The 19,960-nt window shown below is 42.9% G+C and overlaps 1 protein-coding gene across 1 annotated transcript; it reads right to left on the bottom strand.

The window, feature by feature from the left end:
- Positions 1 to 5,421: 5,421 nt before the first annotated feature.
- Positions 5,422 to 18,129, bottom strand: Banf2 (BANF family member 2). Its single transcript, XM_015476659.2, has 3 exons — positions 17,974 to 18,129; positions 14,495 to 14,623; positions 5,422 to 5,684 (listed from the first exon to the last, which is right to left on the bottom strand). Exons 2-3 carry the CDS (start codon positions 14,618 to 14,620, stop codon positions 5,538 to 5,540), a joined length of 273 nt encoding a protein of 90 aa, XP_015332145.1. The 5' UTR covers positions 14,621 to 14,623; positions 17,974 to 18,129; the 3' UTR covers positions 5,422 to 5,537.
- Positions 18,130 to 19,960: the final 1,831 nt, after the last annotated feature.

The following is a 19,960-nucleotide window of genomic DNA, read 5'->3' as shown; positions in this document are numbered from 1 at the left end:
GTAGGCCCAATTTATAGATTTATTCCTTTAATCTTATGTTCCCACTACTCACATCTGTCTGTCCCCTATCGAAAACACTACTTTCCCCCAAATGACTAAGCTTAGAGGGCCCTTTAGAGAACAAACCATAATTGTTCATTGTGTAAATGAAGACTAGGAGATATACATATAATAAAATGTATTTTTTCTTTTCGTTACACAGCTTGATGAGTTTGGAAAAATTTATCACCCAGCAAACCACCACCACCACAGTGGAGTTGTAGAGTGGGTTCATTACACCAAGAAGCCCTCCTGCCCCTGTCTAGGCAACCCCTCTGCCTCCACCAGATCACCAGTGCTGTGCTTTTTGTTATAAATTACCTTTACTTGATATAGAATATATCCATGGGCTCATAGAGTATATATTCTCATATCCCTGGTTTCTTTCGCTTAGTAAAAATTTTTTGATATTCATCAATGTCATCAGTATCTCTGTGGGAAGCTTTCTTTTCACTGTTAAGTAAATAGAACCCCAGTGCATGAATGCACCCTGATTTGTTTATCCATTCATATGTTAACCAACATTTGAATTTCTAGTTTAAACCTATTATTAAGAAACCTGCTGTGAACATGTGTGCACAAGATAATATACGAACATCTATTTTTATTTAGGATTGCTGGATTTTACGGTTGTTCTCAAAAGTTTAAATTAATTAGATCTTGCCAAAGAGTATTCTAAAAGTTTTGCTGCTACTTTATATTTCCAGTATTTATGAATGTTTGTAATTTTCCCACAGTATCTCCTCTACTTAGTACCATCAACTTTAATTACATTTCTGGTTACAACCATTCTAGAGGATATGTAGTATCTAATAGTTTTGGCTTGATATTTTATTTTTTACTCATGATGTTGAGTACCTATTTATATTCATGCAAGGTCTTCCTTAGTTAAGCGTGTATTCAGATTATGCCCATTTGGTTATTCTCTATCTTATTACCAAATTATAATTTTTAAAATTTTATAGATCACGTGTTTTACTTTATTTATATATGTGTAATTTCTTTTTGAAATTATAATATTTTCTATCTATTTCCAATAAATTCATTCAGCCTGTGTGTGTGGGGAAATACACCTGGGGGTCCGTTGAGTGTTGGCTCAGCGGGATGGACAGGCATCAGCTGCAGGTCTGGCTGGACTTGGGTTCTTGCTGCAGTTTGCACTGTGACCAGCTCCCCCTGGATTCTTTCTAGGGCCCAGGCTGAAGGGGCAGCAGTCATTCAAAGTAGTAGCTCTTCTTGGGCTGGGGATATTGCTCAATGATAGAGCATTTGCCTAGCGTGTGTGAAGCCCTCAGTTCAACCCCCTATAGACAAATAAGGGTAGCAAATAAGGGCTCTTCTCGTATTAACAGAGGTGCAGGAAGTGAGTAGAAATTTGAGAGGAGACAGAGAACTGGCACGTTGTCATTTCAGCTTTGTCCCATTGGCCAAAGCAAGTCATATGGATAAGTCATAGCCAAAGGGCTGGGAATGACTCTGCCTCCAGAGGAAGGGACTTGCAAAATCACATGACAGAGATGGGAAATGCGGGGGAGGTGCAGAATTGAGTTAATCATTTTGTGAAGAGGAAGGCAAAAATCAATACAAGAGAATGAAGTGAGTGATGATTCGTGGTGTATAGGGGAGAGTGAAAATTCTTGGTGTAGAGCAGAGGATTCCCCATCACCACCAGGGATTGAACTCTGGGGGCACTTAACCACCAAGCCACATCCCTAGCCCTTTTTTCTTTTGAGACAGGGTCCTGCTAAGTTGTTTAGGGCCTTGCTAAGTTGCTGAGGCTGGTTTTGAACTTGTGATCCTTCTACTTCAGTCTCCCGAGTCGCTGAGATTGCAGGTGTACACCACTGCACCCGGTGAGGGGAGAATTTTTGAGAACAGGGAGTCATTTCCCAGTGTCCTTCCAATTACACTACACGGGGAACAGTTACTCCTGTTTTCAACACCTGTGCTTGGACCACTCTAGAGGCCCCTTAATCTTGGGGGCCCCATATCCTCCAGGTTTTTCAGCTCCCTAACACTCCTTCATGATTCCAGGCACCCCTAAATGGATGAAGTTTTGCAGTGTTGGAGGCGTGTGGAAGTAGACTGAGAGACAAAGCTACCTCTCCATTTTCTTTTTTTAAAAGAGAGAGAGAATTTTTAATATTTATTTTTTAGTTATCGGCGGACACAACATCTTTGTTTGTATGTGGTGCTGAGGATCGAACCCAGGCCACACGCATGCCAGGCGAGTGCGCTACCGCTTGAGCCACACCCCCAGCCCAACCTCTCCATTTTCTCCTGGAGCCAACCAGCTTCTGTCTGAGAAAATGAGTGACATGTGAATGCCATGAGTATTTCAATGGAGAATGAGTCCAAGGGTGGGGTGTGCAAGAGGGAACTAGTGAAAGGCTCTGGATGCTTAGAATCTGAGCTCTCAGGAGGTAGAGCTGTTTAACACTTTGAATCAACCAGTTGGCTCGCCTCCAGTCCTTGACTCTTGGATTTCTCCTTGGAGAGAGCAAGAGAAGCAGAGTTAGAAAGGGTTATAGACCTCCAATCGTACTGTGAGTTTAGAAAATATAACACTGGTAAAGCTGTTAGGGGAAAAAGTTACTTAATCGATACCATTGGTCTTGATTAGTGCTGCCACAGGATGTTTCTGCTTCTGAATTCAGAACTTTGGAGTTAGTTGTGGTCATGTGACTTGCTTTGGCCAATGAAATGTAAATGCAAGAAGTACATATCACATTTGGGTAGAGACTTACAAAGACAGTGTGATAATACACCCTGGCTCTTTCCCGATGCTGTGATTATCAGTGTGTATTGAGAAGGAGTCTTCATCAACCTGGGTCTAAAATGACTACAATGGATAAAGCTCTCCTGATGACATGTATTGGACATGTAGCATGAAACAGAAATCAAATTTGTTGTCTACATAGCTGTGTATGTGTGGGGAGGTGGCACTGGGGATGGAAATAGGGCCTTGTGCATGCTAGGCAAGCACTCTACTGCAACTACACCCCCAGCCCAGTAATCACTGAGACTTTTTTGGGGGATTGGACCCAGGGGCACTTAACCACTGAGTGACATTGCCACCCCTTTGTAAAATTTAAAAAAATTTTTTGAGACAGAGTCTTACATAGTTGCTTAGAGCCTCACTAAGTTGCTGAAACTGTCTTTGAACTTGTGATCCTCCTGCCTCAGCCTCCTGAGCTGCTGGGATTACAGGTGTTCACTACCACACCTGGCAATCACCAAGAATTTTGAAGTTGTTTGTTGTAGCAGTATAAACCTGCCTGGTCTGACTGATACCAGCATACAACTCAAGCAACAAAGAAGTGTATCAAAATAAAGAATTTAGGAAGGACAAAGCTATGATCTTTAAAATAATGATACTAACAAGAATTGATGGTAAGCTCTTAAATATACAATTAAAACTAAATAGTTGATTGAACTTGGCCTTATCTCTCACCATGAGCCTGGGAAGAATTTAAGTGCTATGAACTTTGACAAATTTGAAAGTAATGATAAAACCTATACAAAATGTGAAGAAAGTGGAGAAGAGATGTAAGTCCTAAGTTCTTTTTAGTTTTACAGCAGTAGTTCATACTATCTATCATTAAAAAACTGAGTTCAGAATAAACCTACTTATACTAACTTCTTGCTGTTTTCCCCCATATTCTTCTTAAAACTTAGAGGAAATAGATTTGGAAATTTATCATTATATCTAACAATGAAGAAAAAAATTCATCAAAGTTCAACCATTCTTTCAATTCCCTTTTGACTAAATCCCAACTTTCGTCTTAGGTTGGATTCTTCCAGAAACAGAATCTGACACGACAATGTCAATGTTCCATGAGGCCGCAGGGAAGGAGGATTATCCCAGGAAACACTTGTTTGGGGGATAGAAGGAGAATGAAGTGAATTCAGGGTTTTAAAGAGCTAATCATCACTGCAGACAACTGGGATTCTACCCCACTGGGGAACTTGGGGAGACTCAGTATTTTCTCATGTGTGGGGCATGGAAGTGGGGGCATTTATCCATCCACTTCCATCCAGCACTGGGGACTCTTCTGGGTATTAACTCCCTGCCACTTCCTCCCTGTCCTGTGGTCAGACTGGTTCCATTTCTGCAACCAGCAAGACCCTCAGGCAGAGGGTACTTAGGTGCCTGCAAACAGAAATCACTGGCCTTGATTGGAACCATGACTACCAACAGAATAAGGCACCAAAAACATTAAGTAAAACCTTTCTTCAGTTTAAAAACCTTATATAATAGATTAATATAAAATAAATTATACTAAATGAAAAAGGCTACTTACTATATTATTGCATTTATGTGGATTTCTGGAAAAGTCAAAACTGTAAGGATAGAAGACATATTTGTGATTGCCTAGGGCTGGGGATGTTTAGGGGATAACTACAGAGGATCAGGGGACTCTCTGGGGGCAATTAAAGTGTTCTACATCTTGATTGTGGTGTTGCTTCTGCCAAAATTCATAGAACTGCACACATGAAAAGTTGGGATAATTTAACTATATGTAAATTATACCTAAAAAATCTGACAGTGATGATCTTAAAGGTATGTCTGCATTATTTGCTATTTTAAGAAACTGTAATTCTCCTCCCTGGAAGAGTTGGTGACTTGCTTCTAACAAACAGAATAGAGAGCAGGTCATAAAAGGCACTGGGGGCTTTATGCTTGCTTTCTCAATTCTTTCCTGGATCACCAACTTTGGGGGAAAAAGTTGCCACTCCATGAACAGCCCAGTGGAGAGGCCCCTGTAGGGAGGTATTGAAGCCTGCCTCCTGCCAACAACCACGTAAGGTGGCTGTCTTGGAAATGGCTACTTGCCCTGGTTAAGCCATCAGGTAACTGATCCCAGCCAGCAGTTTGTAACCTCATGAGAGACCCTGAGATAGAACCAGCCAGCCGAGCAACTCTGAGATTGCTGACCCTCAGAAACTATGAGCTACAAGTTGAATATTGCTTCTCCAAAATGCTTGGGACCAGAAACATTTCAGATTTTGGAGTTTTTCTGATTTAGAAATATTTGCATCAACTTCACCAGATTGTGCATCTCTAATACAAAAATCCAAAATCTTTAATTTTCCAAAATGAGAAATTCATATTTGAAGCATTTTTGAGTTTTGGATTAAAGAATACTAAACTGGTAATATTAGAGTTTGTTGTTTTAAGCTGCCATGTTTGGGTGCAATTTGTTATATGGCAATAGATTGTTAACATAAAATTTATTCCATTTAAAAATAAAAATTACAATTATATAAATTTTTTGCAGAGAGCTACGGGGCATGATATTCATCTAAAGTGAATGATGGCAGTTTCTAGGCAGTAGGTTTTGGGGTGATTTTTCTTGTGATTGCTCTTGTTTATATTTTTGTATTTCTTTTGGATGCATGGGTAACAATGAAGTTAAAAACACAAATAATGACTAGGAGCCTGGGTTTAGATGTAGAAGGCATCATTTACCCAGGGGCAGAGTGGTAGGGTGTTTCTACAGGAAGCTGGCACACCATTCCTTCAGACAGTTAGAGCTCTCCTGGGCCTCACACTCGGTGGCACCACAACAGCAAATGATCCACTTCTGAAACTCAGCCTCGTTTTTGTGCATCAGAAGGAACTGTCCCAACAGGATGTAGGCCTGGGGAAACGGACAAGGCAGGGAGGAAAATGGGAATGGTTAGTATAGTCCCGGTCAGATGCGCCCTTTCTCCCCCAAACATTGGAACTCATGGAACAATCAAAGGTTGGGGTACAGGTCCAATTTGAGGAAGACTGTCAGTCCTGAAGCTCTGGCTTGTTCCAGGAGGATCCAGATATGGGTTCCTGGTGAGAAGTAAGGCCAAGTTCAACGCCGAGCTCTCTGGGTTGCTTTGGGAACTGTCCAGCCTAGATTGAACCAGACCCTGTCCTCCTCAAACTTAAGTGAGCACAGAAATCCTCTGGGATCCCATGAAAAGGCAAGTTATGATTCAGAGAGCCTAAGTCTAGGTGGGACCTGAGAGTCCCCATTTCTAACAAGCTCCCAGCTGAGGCTGGTCCAGGACATTGTTTTGAGGAGGGGGCCTCACGTACTTCAGAAACTCCTTTCAGACCTCTCATCCAGTATTTCTCTCTTCGAAACACACACACACACACACACACGCACACACTCACGCACACACTTATTTCACCTTCACTATTTTCTCAACTGCTGTTAACACAGGGTTCTCACAATCTCAGCATTTCTGACACTAGAGAATTCGACGCTGTGGGTCTGTCCTGTGTACTGCAGGATGTGTAGCAGCATCCTGGATCTTTGCCACACACACCCCCCCCCCCCATTGGAGCTAAACTCTCCTCTGCTGAGAACCAGTGCACGTGCAACTGGCAGGTGAAGGTCATCTTAGCATCGACTTGTCTTTGCAAACCACCTGTGTGATCTCAGGCAACTCCCCCTGAAGTAAGGCTCAGCAGGACCTAGGTCTCAGTGTCTGTACCTCCCTAAGGCACATCATGTGACCTGCCCTGCAAATGAAGTGAATCAAATGCAAAAAAACGTTCAAAAAATGCAGATTTCTCTTTTGTCCTGAGAGATGTGGCCCTGTGGGAAGAGCATAGAAGATATAAAACATGCTCAGCTTTGTCCCTCTTTCCCAAGCCTCCTACTGGTTCTCTTTCTCTGGTTCTGAGGCTTCAGACTTCTTAGATTGAGCAGCTACCAGTTTCTCAGGCTCTCCAGCCTGCAGACAGTCATTGTGGGAATATTCAGCCCCTGACCATGTGAGCTAGTCCAACAAATCCCCCCTTTTAATCATATATATCCTGTTGGTTCTGTTTCTCTGGAGAACCCTGACTAATACACTTCCTAAGAGTCTCTGTGGATAACAAAGACATTAAGCTAAATATTAAGTGCACTATGATTTATATTCCAATGGTATTCTCTAGTTTTTAATACCTTCATACCAAAGATTTTACAATTTCATCACACCATTATTAACAACAACAAAAAAAAAGGGCCACGTGGAGAAAAAGACCTCCCAAAGACCACATGGCCATAAACTGGCCAAACCGCTCCATGGTGGAGACTAGAGATTTCACGTCACATTACATGTCCATCTCTTGGGACTGGTTTGGGCGCTTTCCAGTCTGGAACCAACGAAAACCAGTGTTCACTCATGCCTTCAAGTTCTGGACTCTTTCCATGAAAACCCTCTGGTGTCTGTTGACTTTAAGGGATGTAAAACAAAGCAAACTTCATCTTAATCAAAGGAAACTTTTTTTACAAAAGAGAAATCAAATAAAAACTGAATCCCAGTCATAAAATGTACCTAAGCAATGAAGTTTGAAGGTATTATTTTTACTTATCATTTATTTTTCGTAGTGCTGGGGATTGAACGTAGGCTAGTGCTCTACCACTGAGCTACACTCCAGCATGGGGTTTTATTTTTAGTCATGGTCCCATTGTTGAAAAGAGGAAAAAAGCCAAGATTTCATGGTGATTTGAAACTGTTACTTTAATCTTTTTTTTTTTTTTGAGCAGTTGGTTGGTATGATCTCATTTTTCATCAGTATCCTCTCTCATTTGCAGTGGTAAAGTTAACAGATATTTTAAAATAAGCATTTAAAAAACTGAGCATGTATTAAGTGTCAATTGAGCCAGCTGCTGTAGGTATGGGAGGTGCCAAGGTGAATATAATGGGATGGAGAGCCAGTGAGCTTTGTCCAAGGAGAGAAACATTCATCATAACAATATTAATAATACTAGGAAGTGGCACTTTTGAGAACTTTGGCAGGCTACACACTGCTGGAGACACCCAGTATGTTTTAATACATCTAAATCTCATGGGTGCCCTGCTCATCCCCTTCTCCAGATAAGAGTTCTCAAGAATCTAAGAGATTAAGACTCGTGCCTCCCTCCACTGCATTCTTCCACCTCTCAACCATCTGCAGTCCAGTCTGGAGGTTCAGCCATCCTCTGCCTGTTTCTGAGACCAGCTGCTAGCATCAGCTGACCTGGTAATTGCAGTTTCCATATGCTACCAGGCCCAGCAGCCAGGAAACCTAGGTCTATGTGGCCAACAGGACCCAGGCAAGCTTTCCAAGAATGCTGCAAGAGGAAGGGCTTCCACAGTGGAGTTGCAACCTGATGCTCCATCCTCAGCTTTCCCTGTGCATCTTCCAGTGGATAGACAAGGAAAGATGACCTACCTTCTTGCTTCATTCCTGTGGACTTCATCTTGCTCCCAAGGGAAGCAGGAGTCATGGGCTCACAGCATGACTCTGCCCAGTGTCCACTTGGTTTCTCCACTGTCTCCAGAAAGTGAACCCCTAACCTGCCTTCTTGAGCCAAAGAAAAACCAGCTGCAAGGAGGGGGACCTAGAAACACAGAAACCCTGAGCAGATGACTCTACATTCCCACTCCCTTGAGAGGCCACAGCAAGCCAGGGATGTATGTTTCTTCCTATAGCAGCAAGACGGCAGCTCCATGGGAGACTTGCCCTCAAGTCTAAGCAGGGATGCTTATCCAGGGAATTCTTCCAAGCAGGGTAGGAACCACCCCCCTTTACTCACTGTGTCCACTTCTGATAAACAGAAGCAATCTAAATCTGCACGGGGGTTGGATTTCCTTGGGTGTAACCTATGTGGTTGCCCAGGGTTCCACCCTTTGAAAAGCCAATTGCTTAATCCATTGGAACAAAGGGCCTCCTCACATTTTCATTTTGCTCTGGGCATGAAAATCAGGGAGTTGGTCCTCATCTGCATTCATAATAATTTTTTGGACCTTCACTATGACACCTGGTCTTGTCTCTTATCTCAAGTTTCTTACACTTCCTCTGCTTAGGTCCCCGGCTCCTGAATGCCTATATGGAATGTACTTCACACCACTAAAAGACTTCAGGGAGAAAAAACACCACTTTTTCCGATTTTCTCTAATCAGACATTGACTAGTCCAATATCTCTGGGTCATTTCAGGTCTAAAACACTGTGCCTTTAGTGTGAATGCACAATCTAATATAGGTCTTGCCGTTTATTCTCTTCCCTGTCTCCTTGGGTCATGCTATACTATAACATTATCCATCTATCCAAAATTCAGATTTAACTGTATTTTGTTATTTCATCTGGCAACCCTATGCAGGGTAACATCCAAACTTATGTACTGATTCCTGCCAGGGTCCAGATGTCAGGCAGCGAAGTCAAGTGTCAGCAGAGAGGACAGGCAGGAACTAGAGCCCTTAGCAGCTTAGTCATAGGCATCTTGGGACCTGAGGGAGACCAGGGCTGACCTCACTGGGGCTTCCTGGTCCTGAGTTCAGCCTTCTCTCCTCTCTGCTAATTACAACTAAGTGGCTTTGGAAGGAGATGGAGATCCTGGAATCTGGACAGTCTTGAGATAAAGGTATGGTAACATGAGGCAGGCAAGGTAAGAGAGAGAAGAGCCTTGCAGGTAATCCAGGTCAGGGCAGCTGCATGGGAAATGCCTCCGTCACACTTCAATTTCAGGAGGGCAGACAGTCCGATGGTGTAGTATCCAGACCCTACAACCTGTCTACCCAGATTCAGATTTCATCTCTGTCATCTCATGTGAGCTTGAGCAAGCCACACATGATCTCTCTGCTCCTCAGTTTCCCCATCAGCAATATGGAGATAAATAGTCTACCTTAAAGGATTTTTTTGATAATTAAATAAGATTAAATATATGTGATGCAAAGGATTTTTTGATAATTAAATAAGATTAAATATATGTGATGCACTTAGAAGTGCCTGACATGTAGCAAACACCACATGCTATATCTATTAGCAGAGATATGCAGAGCAGGTGGGCAATCAAGACATTTACTCCATTCTGATCCTCTAAGTATCTCTCAGGAGAAGGATTTGGGCTCAAGAACATGACTTTACGAAGTCTGTAAAAATCTCTAAAACCAACCAGATTCTCTGGGATGTTAAAGTTACCTCCATGCTGTTGGAGAACCCCAGAGCTATCTCCACAGTGGTATGCACACCCCACAAGGCCCTGCCCAACATCACTGAATTTACTGAATATGTGGAAATCCACCACCTCTGGGTGAGTTGTCCTAGGGAGGAGACAAGTACGAAGACACAGACTCATCCTCTGCTCAGAGGAGTTTAGAGAGAAAAACCACAGGCATGTTGTGTCTCTGACATCAGTGCGGGCTCTCAGGCCACATGTACCATAGTCAACAGTAGGACAACAGTGTACTGATGACCCACTGAAAAATTGTATTGCTCAGAAAAAGGAGCTGTTGGGTGGGGTGGGCAGAAGGAAGGTTTCCTAGAAGAAGGAGGCTCTAATTAGAAGCTTGAAGGGGACTAAGGTCCATTTCAAGAGACCACAGGTTGGAGGAGGGTGGCTCCCCTAGGTGTTTGTGGTTCACAGACAGCCTGGCACTAATGCAGGGGTGGTAGTAGGTGGGATAAGGGTGGGGAGCACAAGCGTACAAGAGAGTTCAAGGAAGGCTGTGGCAAGTCTTGACGCCATGGGCATAATGGATTTTTCCATTTCCATAATTCCTTTCTTCCATAATCCTACTTCTGGGCCAATAGAAATAGAAGATGAACCAGCCAATATGTAATGTATAATCTTCTAGAAGCCACAGAAGGAACAAGGGGGAAGGAAACAGCTGGAATGAATTCTAATGGTAAATCTTATTTTGTCCCATAATCCCAAAATATTATCATTTCAATATGTAATCAATAAAAAATTATTGATGAGATAATAAAGAGCTTCTGTTTCCTCATTTATAAAGCAGAGACAACTATCATCACCCTGTATACTTTTAAGATGGAGACTTTAAGACTTTAATAGAAAAGTGAGTATTTTAGATTTCTGGGACATCTTCATTCAGATAAATGCTCAGCAGGCAGATGTGGTTGGTGGCTACCATTTTGGATCTAGATCCTCAGGCCAAAGGTGACTGTTCCAGGAAAGTGAAGGCACAAGATAACCAAGAGAGATCACAGGTACATTTCTCTTGAGAAATGTAATTTTTTTTTTTTTTTTTACATTTCTTTCCTGAAGAGACTTGGGTGAATCCAGTTTTGTTTTCTTGCATTTGTTTTATTTTGGTTTATTTTAGTGTTTGGTTTGTTTTGTTTTTGAGATGACACCTCACTATGTTGCCCAGGCTGGTTTTTAAATTTCTGGGCTCAAGCATCTTCCTGCCTCAGCCTCCCAAGTAGCCAGGACTGTAGGCTTGTGCCACTGTGCCCAGCTAATCAATAGTTTTGAAAAGTTATGTTTCAAACCATGAGTTGGAAAGCAGTTCATGCCCTAACTAGAGCTCTGGGGAAAGTGGGGAGGATGTAAGCACGGTCCCCTTTTCTCGTACCCCAGTCTTCTATTGAAGAAAAGATGAAAGACTTGTATGGGGGCAGGGACAGAGGAGAAGGTACTAGGTACTGCCTACCAGACTGCATCCCAGGTACTTAGAAGGGGTATGGAAAGAGCCAGTGCCCACGGGACAAGTCCAGGAAAGATGTTAACAGCAAAGGTGGGTTCAGAGGCAGTGCTACCTCATGGCAAAGACACTGAGGTCCCAGTCTAGGTAGGGAAAGGGAAGGGCTCAGCTACGCCTCAGCAGAGGCCAGCAAAGTCTGAGAGTGGCTTGAGACCCAGAAAGATGTCCTTCCTTCTGCCAAGTTTAGGTTCCTGACAGGCAGTGAATAAAAACATAGGAACCTGTATTTTCATCAGCTACATCTGAGAACCCTGCCCTGTCACCATCTGCCTGCCCACATGCTCTGATTTCTGGCCTTGCCCAGGGACCAGTGGCACTTGATCATCTGGGCCTCCTCCTGGGTCTTCCTGTGGGCTCATCTGGGCTCTGGGGCCTGATACAGGGGTCTCACTACCAAATCTTAGTCTAAGCCTCCTCCCTGCCTGCCATAACCCATCTGGAACTTCTTGTGTAGTTTATGACAGTGTAATTCATGGTCATTCTTATTTTCACCCAGAACCTCAGTCAGACACTATCTCCCAGAGTTTCTGTTTCCTCACTTATAAAGCAGAGACAGCTATCATCACCTAAATAACAGGTGAGGAGGCGCAAAGCAGAGGATAACAGTGAGATCCCTAGTGTCAGAGCCATGGTTCTCGAAATGCACAGGGCTGAGGGTGGGGCACTGGACACTGCCAGCCATGAGGTCACGAACACCGGAGGGGCACATGTCTATGGACCAGGATGCACATGGGCCAACCCTATACCCCTGACTCTATGCAGGCAAGTTCCAGGGCCCTGAAAATTTTCCACTTCGTCATTCATTCCTTTATCTTAAAGACGTCTGACATACCAACAATAATCCTTATTTAAAACAAAGTTGAACTGGAAAAGGCAAAACTATATACATAAGAAAACAAATAAGTTGTTGCCAGGAACTGAGGGTGGTGAGTATCAAGACACAAGGGAATGAATATTTTGGAATGGTGGGATTGTTCTGTGTCTTGATTGTGGCAATGGCTACAGGACTGTCAAAACTCACAGCAATGTAAGATACAAAAGGTGAAATTTACTTATGTAAATCATACCTTAACAAAAAAGTATTTAAATGCTAAGCATAGAGCTTAGCAACAATAATAAAACTCCACAATTATGGAAACATTAAATCAATGGTGGTAGACATCAGAAGAGTGGTTACTCTGGGGATACGGATGGCACTGGCTGGGAAGAGGAGCAAAGGCACCATCTGGAATTTTGAACGTGTCAGATTGCTGGTTCCAGATGGTGTGTACCTGGGTGCATCCATACGTAAAAATTCATTGATCTGAACTCTTCATACTAAACGCATATCCCCATCCCCACAATTATGTTACACTACAATAGAAGAATAAAAGGAACAATCATTTTTTTTAAGGAATGCTTCATTTAAAATATCTATCCTAATCAGACTTGCCCACTTCACTACCTGCTTGGGAATGGCTCTCCATCCTTTATCAGGGCTCCACCTCAATTGTGGAGCTCCAGTTTCCTGATGATACCACCAAAATGGATATTAAGTTGGAGGGTAGATCGGGGTGAGATTCAGAATATATAACAACCGGTCCAGTGCCAAGTGTCAATCAGAAAACCGTGGGCCCAATGCTTCAGATTTGGGCACAAACCAACAGATCACCAGCTGTGCAGGCAGTAGTTCCCAGCCTCTTTTGAGTGTTTCTATAAGATCTTCTTGCCTGGTGGTATAGATTGGGTTTGAAAACTGAAGGGAATTCATAGCAGTAGGTCAAGTAGATGCCTCTTGACTGGAGTTGCAAGGTTGTGTGAATTCCCAGCCTCCCTGGCAAATAATTGCTTCCTTTGGGACTTTTGCCATTCTCTCCTGAGGTTCCAAACAGCTTTTTCATAGCCCCATAAAAACAAGTTACTACATAGAATATTCAGGGCTACAGTTTTGATGTGCTTTGTTCCCCCAAAATTCCTGTGTTGGAGGCTTGACACCCAGTGGGGTGGTGTAGAGGTAATGGAATTTTAAGAGGTGGGGCCTAGTGGAAGATGATTTGGTCCAGGGGAAGGGATCAATGTAATTCTCATGGGACCCTGGTTAGTTCCCAAGAGAGCAAGAAATTGTTATTTTTTATTCTTAATATTTATTCCTATAAATAGAGCAAGAATAGGGACTGGGGATGTAGCTCAGTGGTAGAGTACATGCTTAGCATGCATGAGACATTGGTTCAATCCCTAGTATCAATTAATAAATAAATAGGCAAATAAAAATGGCCCCTCCCCACCATCTGGTTTCTTGTCTTGTCATGTGACTGCTCCTTCTTTCATGGCTCCTACCATGATGTCGTGTACCATGTTGTGATGTGGCCAGGAGGGCCCTCACCAAAAAGTCAAACATGTGGTCCAACCTTGGACTTTAAGTCTCCCAAACTATGAACTAAATAAAACTCTTTTCTTTATAAAGTACCCAATTCTCAAGTATTTTGTTATAGCAATGGAAAACAGACTTCTACATTCATATTCTGTTGGATATCTTGAGGTCATTCTTGGCTTAGAAATGATATCTTACAATAACTCAAGTCCCCTGTCTCTGAGGCAGACCACAGTCTATTGGTTCTCCACCTGTCATTCCTGTGCTAATGCTCTGACAGGGCAAGGAAAGTTCCACAGGGCCCCTTTATGGAAGCAGGGAGTGCACCATATCATCTGTTCTGATACTGCCCCAGACTCTAATGGTAAGCCCATTTCTGTCAAGCCCTGAGTATTTGGACTCTTAGCAAATCTTACCCAGCCCTGCTTCTCTGAGCTAAAGCAATTCTCTTTGCCTATTGGCTACAAATCCTTGAGCTTTCTCAAGCATATGGGGTCAGTAGCACTGAAGAATGTGGCTCCTGGCCAAGTGGCAGCTTTGTTCGCTGATGGACCTTCAGAGGGATGCATGGCAGTGGCTGCCATCTGGCAGGACTTGGGAGAAGAGAAGAAAAGTTGAAGAAGAAAAAAATGAATTACCTTGGTGAACCCTTTGGTAATCAAATTGATGGCAAGCTCACTGCTGACCCCATCCACCCAGCCAACATCCTTTTCTCCAATGGGTTCAGAGAGGAAGGCTCTCAGCCTGGGAGACATGTGATCCATCTCCTGCAACAGCAGTGGGGGAAGAAAAAGAATTAGGAGATGGCTGACTGCTCACAGTGTGAGTGGACATTAGGGAGCTCCCTCAGCCTATTAAGGGATTGGGGGCAACAGATGGTAGACTTCCTTCCATCATCCAACATTTACTGGGGACTTTTCAATTTCAGGTATGGTGCCCTGCACTGAGGGCTTTACACTTCCATTCCCATTTGGATGGGCAAAGAGATGTGCAATGATGGCTGCAGACAAGTTGACTAAATTCCCAGTGAAAAGTGTATGCTTAATAGTAAGAACCATGTTATATCCCTGTCCAACTCTTTCCACCTTACATGCTTTAACAGCCACTTTTCCTTACTAATTAACCTACCTTCTTTCTAAACCACCCAACACTTTTGTCATACTTTTTTATTCTAGCATTTATCCTACTCTATTATAGTTATTTGTTTGGTTGCATGTAACAGAAAACTCTTCAAACTGACATTGTATAACTTGACGTCCAGGGGTGAAGGTGGATATGGTACAGTCAAGGTTGCAGATCTATTTCTCTATGATTATTTCGACTTTACCTCCTTGTTCTGCTCATGGTGATGAAATGACTACTCTAACATTCATATTCTCTAAAAATGTCACCTCAAAATCAGGAAAAGAGGGGCTGGGGTTGTGGCTCAGTGGTACAGTGCTTGCCTAGCAGGTGCAAGGCTCTGGGGTTCGATTCTCAGCACCACATAAAAATAAACAAATAAAATAAAGGTATTGTGCCAACTATAACATATATGTGATATATATATATATATATATATATATATCAGAAAGAGAGAGAGAACTCATCTTTCAGAAGTCCCAGGAAAATGCCTCATCCATTATCGAAGATCTGTCTGGGGTCCCTAGTGTGAGCTTAATGTCAGCCTAATGCCCCAGACCTAGATCTGGGAATAGAGTTGGCTTTCTCTAAGACATATAAGCTGTGAGTTCATGTGTAGTTACCTGAAAAAAATCAGGATTATTATCTAGAGAATGGGAGATGGGTGTTAAAACCTAACCATAATGTTCAACCAAAGTCTACCTCTGGCTATCCAATATCCATATAACACCCTTTCCCTTACATAATCATCAGCAATATCTATATATGGCTAAAGTGGACTCCCTCCCTCCCACAAAGGGAGCAACCCTGTGATTCATCTAGCGACTAGATTCAGATTCAAGGTTATCTTGTTGGGGAAGGTACATCTCACACTGTCTGGAGGTAACCTATGAACTAAATGCCAAAGTTCACCACCTTTAACATAGCCAACAATGCTGAGGGTGGGGGGAAACAGTTAAAGGACATCTGCAATAAGAATTTCTCTTTAGAGGGGGTGGAATTGTGGCTCAGTGGGCAGAGTGCTTGCCTAGCATGCATGAGGCACTGAGTTCAATCCCCGGCACCACATAAAAATATGCAAATAAAATAAAAGTATTGTGTCCATCTACAACTAAAAATATATTTTTTTAAAAAAAGAATTTCTCTTTAGAGAGGGGAAAATGGAAAACATTTAGTAGCCACTGGTCAACAGTACACACAATATCCTGCTTAAAGGAAATATTGAAGACTCCGCCTGACCTGATGGTAAAGCAAGTTCCTCCATTGGACAAAATGGCAGCCCACTTCTGATTTTGTGTGGATTTCCCTCATTCACTGTACTGCCCTGTTGGCATTGGAGTGGGCATGGGATAGATGCCTTCCCAAGAGAGTCACTGTGTGAGGGAGCACCCACTTCCTGTAGGTACAAGTTCAGGGATTGCCTGAGGGATGGGGCAATCTCAGGCCAGAGTTGGCCACTTTTCTTGGAAACTCAGACTTAAGAACTTAATGTATTTCTTCTATTCAAGTCTGTAGGCTGCTAATTAGAGCTGGAGATCTTCTTAGGTTGGAATCCTTGCAACTGGCCTCTACGCCTTGCCCAAATCTTCCTGCTCCTCAGATTAGTGGTGTCTTCCTTTATCTATGAAGTAAGGAGGCCCCCGCCCCCAGATTTGCTCCTTATCCCTGAGCGATAATCCAACTGCATATTCACAAGTCAATCGTCCCCTTTGTCAAGTTTGATGGCCTTAAGATGAGATGCTTGAGAGAGGCCTGGGAATGGAGAGGAATGTTTTTCCGAGCCCCCAGTTTTTTCTCCTATTAGGTTCCCCATTGTTATCTGTGCTCTAATTTTAGCCAGATAAATCAGCTTTTCCAACCTAGTAGGACTTGCTTATCAATTTCCTGTCACTTTAGACTAATGATCACACTGAAAGGCCGTCTCATAGCAAAGCCATATTTTCTTCCTTCTCCGTTTTCAAATGGGCCACCTTTCTCCTAAATTTGAGTCATCTAGGACCCTAATGACAACTGATAGTGGTAGCCAATATCCTGAATATTTCCCGTAAGACCTTAACATGGTGTGGACTCCAGAGTATAAGATCTGTTTCCCAGGATGGCCATTTTGCTGAGTGACAGTTACCATCCTCCTAGTTTGAGTTAAGACATCCCTTCCTGGTCTCTGCCTGAACATCTCTTTGCAACCAATCCTACATTGGAGGCTTGTCCACTGTCACGTAACTAGTACCAGATTCTGTGTCAACTTATTATGCAAGTAACAGAAAATCCAGTTCAAAGGGGCTTATACAAGAGGAAGATTTTTATAGTAGCACACACTACCAAAATAAATAAATAAGTCCAGAGGAGGCCAGATGGGGTTTCACCAAGGCTCCAACTTGATTACCTTGCATTTCTCTTCATTCAACCTTCCTTGTGAATCAGCTCAATCCTCAACTTTAATCCTTCATGGAACAGGATGAACCAGGACCTGCCATTGCTTTTGTAAGCCATGCTCCCCTCCCCTCCCCTCCCCCATCCCTCCCTCAAAGGAAAACACAGAGCTCTCTCCCTAAAAGCCACATATTGTCCTAGGTCATGCCAGCCCAATTGTCATCTGCCAACCCCTAAAACAAAAATTATCATCTGATATGCATGATCCACCTCTGGGTTCTGAAAGTTCATGGGCTGCAGCGGTGAAGAGAGTGGTACAAAAATTGAGATAGTTACCGTGCTACTGGGTAGGGCTTACCCCACACCAGCAGAGGGGATTATGTTAGAAGGGCAGCCCAACATCTACCACATATTTCTTAAGAGATCCTGAGGCCCTCCAAGGGCTGTAAGGGCCTCCTTATGGCCTTTCTCCCACCCAGCCCCAGCCCCGGCCCCAGTGTCTACTACTTGCGCTTAGCATAAGGGAAGCACTGGGCATAAATGATCAAATGCATCCAAAACCTCCCTCCTTTTCACCATACTTGTCCCTCTCCTGTCCCCACCCCCTCTAGTTCCTCCTCCAGACCTTTCTGCCAAGTCGACCTCCTCTGGTAAACCTTTTTGTTCCAGGAGACGTTTTGGAACACTTTTGATGGAGCTAAGCTCTGCGAGAAAAGATGGATCCAAAGGCACTAGAGGTCGAGGGGTTCCTAAGAAGAGTAGTCTGAATGTGCTGATGGTGGAGTCTAGGAAGGGAAACATAAGACAGGAGAGTTTGTTCAGGGTCTTCTGATACGGAGGTTGTCAAATAAACCGATGTGGAAACTATAACTATTATTTGGAAGACATCAATCTGGCTTTGTCTGAGAAAACAGATTTTCTAAATACAAAAACGTGTTGAACACCAATATTAACTGATAAACTCCTCAGTATCCATGGCATTATGGGATGATCAGTTGGGATTGGTAGCCCCACTCAGGGCCAGGCTGGTATAAACCCCAGGGTTTCTGAATGAGGAATTACCTGGAAGTCTTACCAACCGCACCAATTTTGCTGAGGGAAAATTCCACCCAGTATCCATGTTGGCCATCTGTTAAGTTAAACATCTATGCCTTTTAAACTTTCAAAGTCTAAATAGAAACTACAACATTGTTATCAAGGCACCAACAGCATCAAAGACCAGTAATGATTTGTAACACCTGTGTGTGTTTGATTTTTCTCACACTGGACTCATTGGGTCCCTCAAACACCTCCCCTCTCGGGTAGATGGGCTGTAATTTATAACTTCTGAAGTTTGAGGGAGCCCAATAAAAGATCTTCACATTCTTTAAGTTGACTTTAGCTATAAGAGTGGTTTTCAACTGGAGGTGGTTTGCCCCCCAGGGAGAATTTGGCAATGTCTGCGGACATTCTTAGTTGTCCCAACTGCGAGAAGGAGAAGTGGCATTGGTATCTAGAGAGTAAAGTCCAGGGTCACTGCTAGACTTCTTACAACACACAGGACAGACCCTACTATCAACAATTATTTGGCCCTAAATGTCAATAGTGTTGAAGTTGAAAGACCTTAGGCCACAAGTAATAAAAAATTCAGACTCAGATTATATTAAACAGTGAGTACATCTCACATAACTAGAAATCTTTTGATGACACAGACCCAGGATTTTTTGAGTCTGTGGCTCTGTGTTATCAAGGGCGAGGCTAGCTGCTCCCCAGGTCCAAGATACTGACAGAATTTGCTCAGATCCCATCTGAACATGAAAATATCTAAAGGGAAAGGAAATGCCATTTCTTCTTGGGTGCCCTTAATGGGAAGCAACCTCCCCCTGAAAAAAAACTCTCCAGAATCTTCCTTAGTTTCAGTGGCCAGAAGCAGGTAATATGACCAGGCATAACCCAGGGGAGTGGGACCACCATGGAGGGCTGAATGGGCAACCCTTTAAGCTACTCAGGGAATGTGGGATTCTGAAAGGAAGGAAGTAGGAAAACGGATTCTGGGTAGGATAACAGTGTCTGCTACGTCTTCTCAACTCTGGTCTAATATTCAGTTCATTACAACTAGGGCTTCTCAAAGCTTAGTGTGTGAAGGGAGCTCCTCAGGGGTTCTTGTTAAAACATGAAGGTCCTGACCCAGCGACCTGAGGCGGGACTCATATGATGCATTTCTATCTAGCTCTGTGGAGATGCTTGTAGGTCCAGTGATCCTACCTTGACTAGCAAGTCACTGCATGATACCACTTACTCCTTTTATATTACTTATTAATTATAGTAAAACATACACTTTACCATCTTAACTATTTTTAGGTGCACAGTTTAGTAGTGTTAAATGCATTCACATCGTTGTGCAAATGGTCTCATGAACTCTTTCATCTTGCAAAATGGAAACTCCATACCATTAAGTACTATCTTCCCATCTCTTCCTTCCCCAGCCCTTAAATCTACCCTTCTACTTTCCATATCTATGAATTTGACTACCGTAGATATGTCATGTAAATGGAATCTTATATTTTTTTTCTTTGGAGATGGAATGTAGCTCAGTATTAGAATACCTGCCTAACATTTGCAAAACACCAGGT

The sequence above is a fragment of the Marmota marmota genome, unplaced genomic scaffold, assembly GCF_001458135.2.
Source record: "Marmota marmota marmota unplaced genomic scaffold, marMar, whole genome shotgun sequence".
Classification (NCBI taxonomy): Eukaryota; Metazoa; Chordata; class Mammalia; order Rodentia; family Sciuridae; genus Marmota; species Marmota marmota.
This window is presented reverse-complemented; position numbering and strand designations above follow the sequence as displayed.

Coding starts and splice junctions, on each gene's coding strand:
- Banf2 (XM_015476659.2), bottom strand. CDS start 14,620: ATGGATCACATGTCTCCCAGGCTGAGAGCCTTCCTCTCTGAACCCATT. Junction 5,685..14,494: donor TTACCAAAGGGTTCACCAAG/GTAATTCATTTT, acceptor CCGTTTCCCCAG/GCCTACATCCTGTTGGGACA.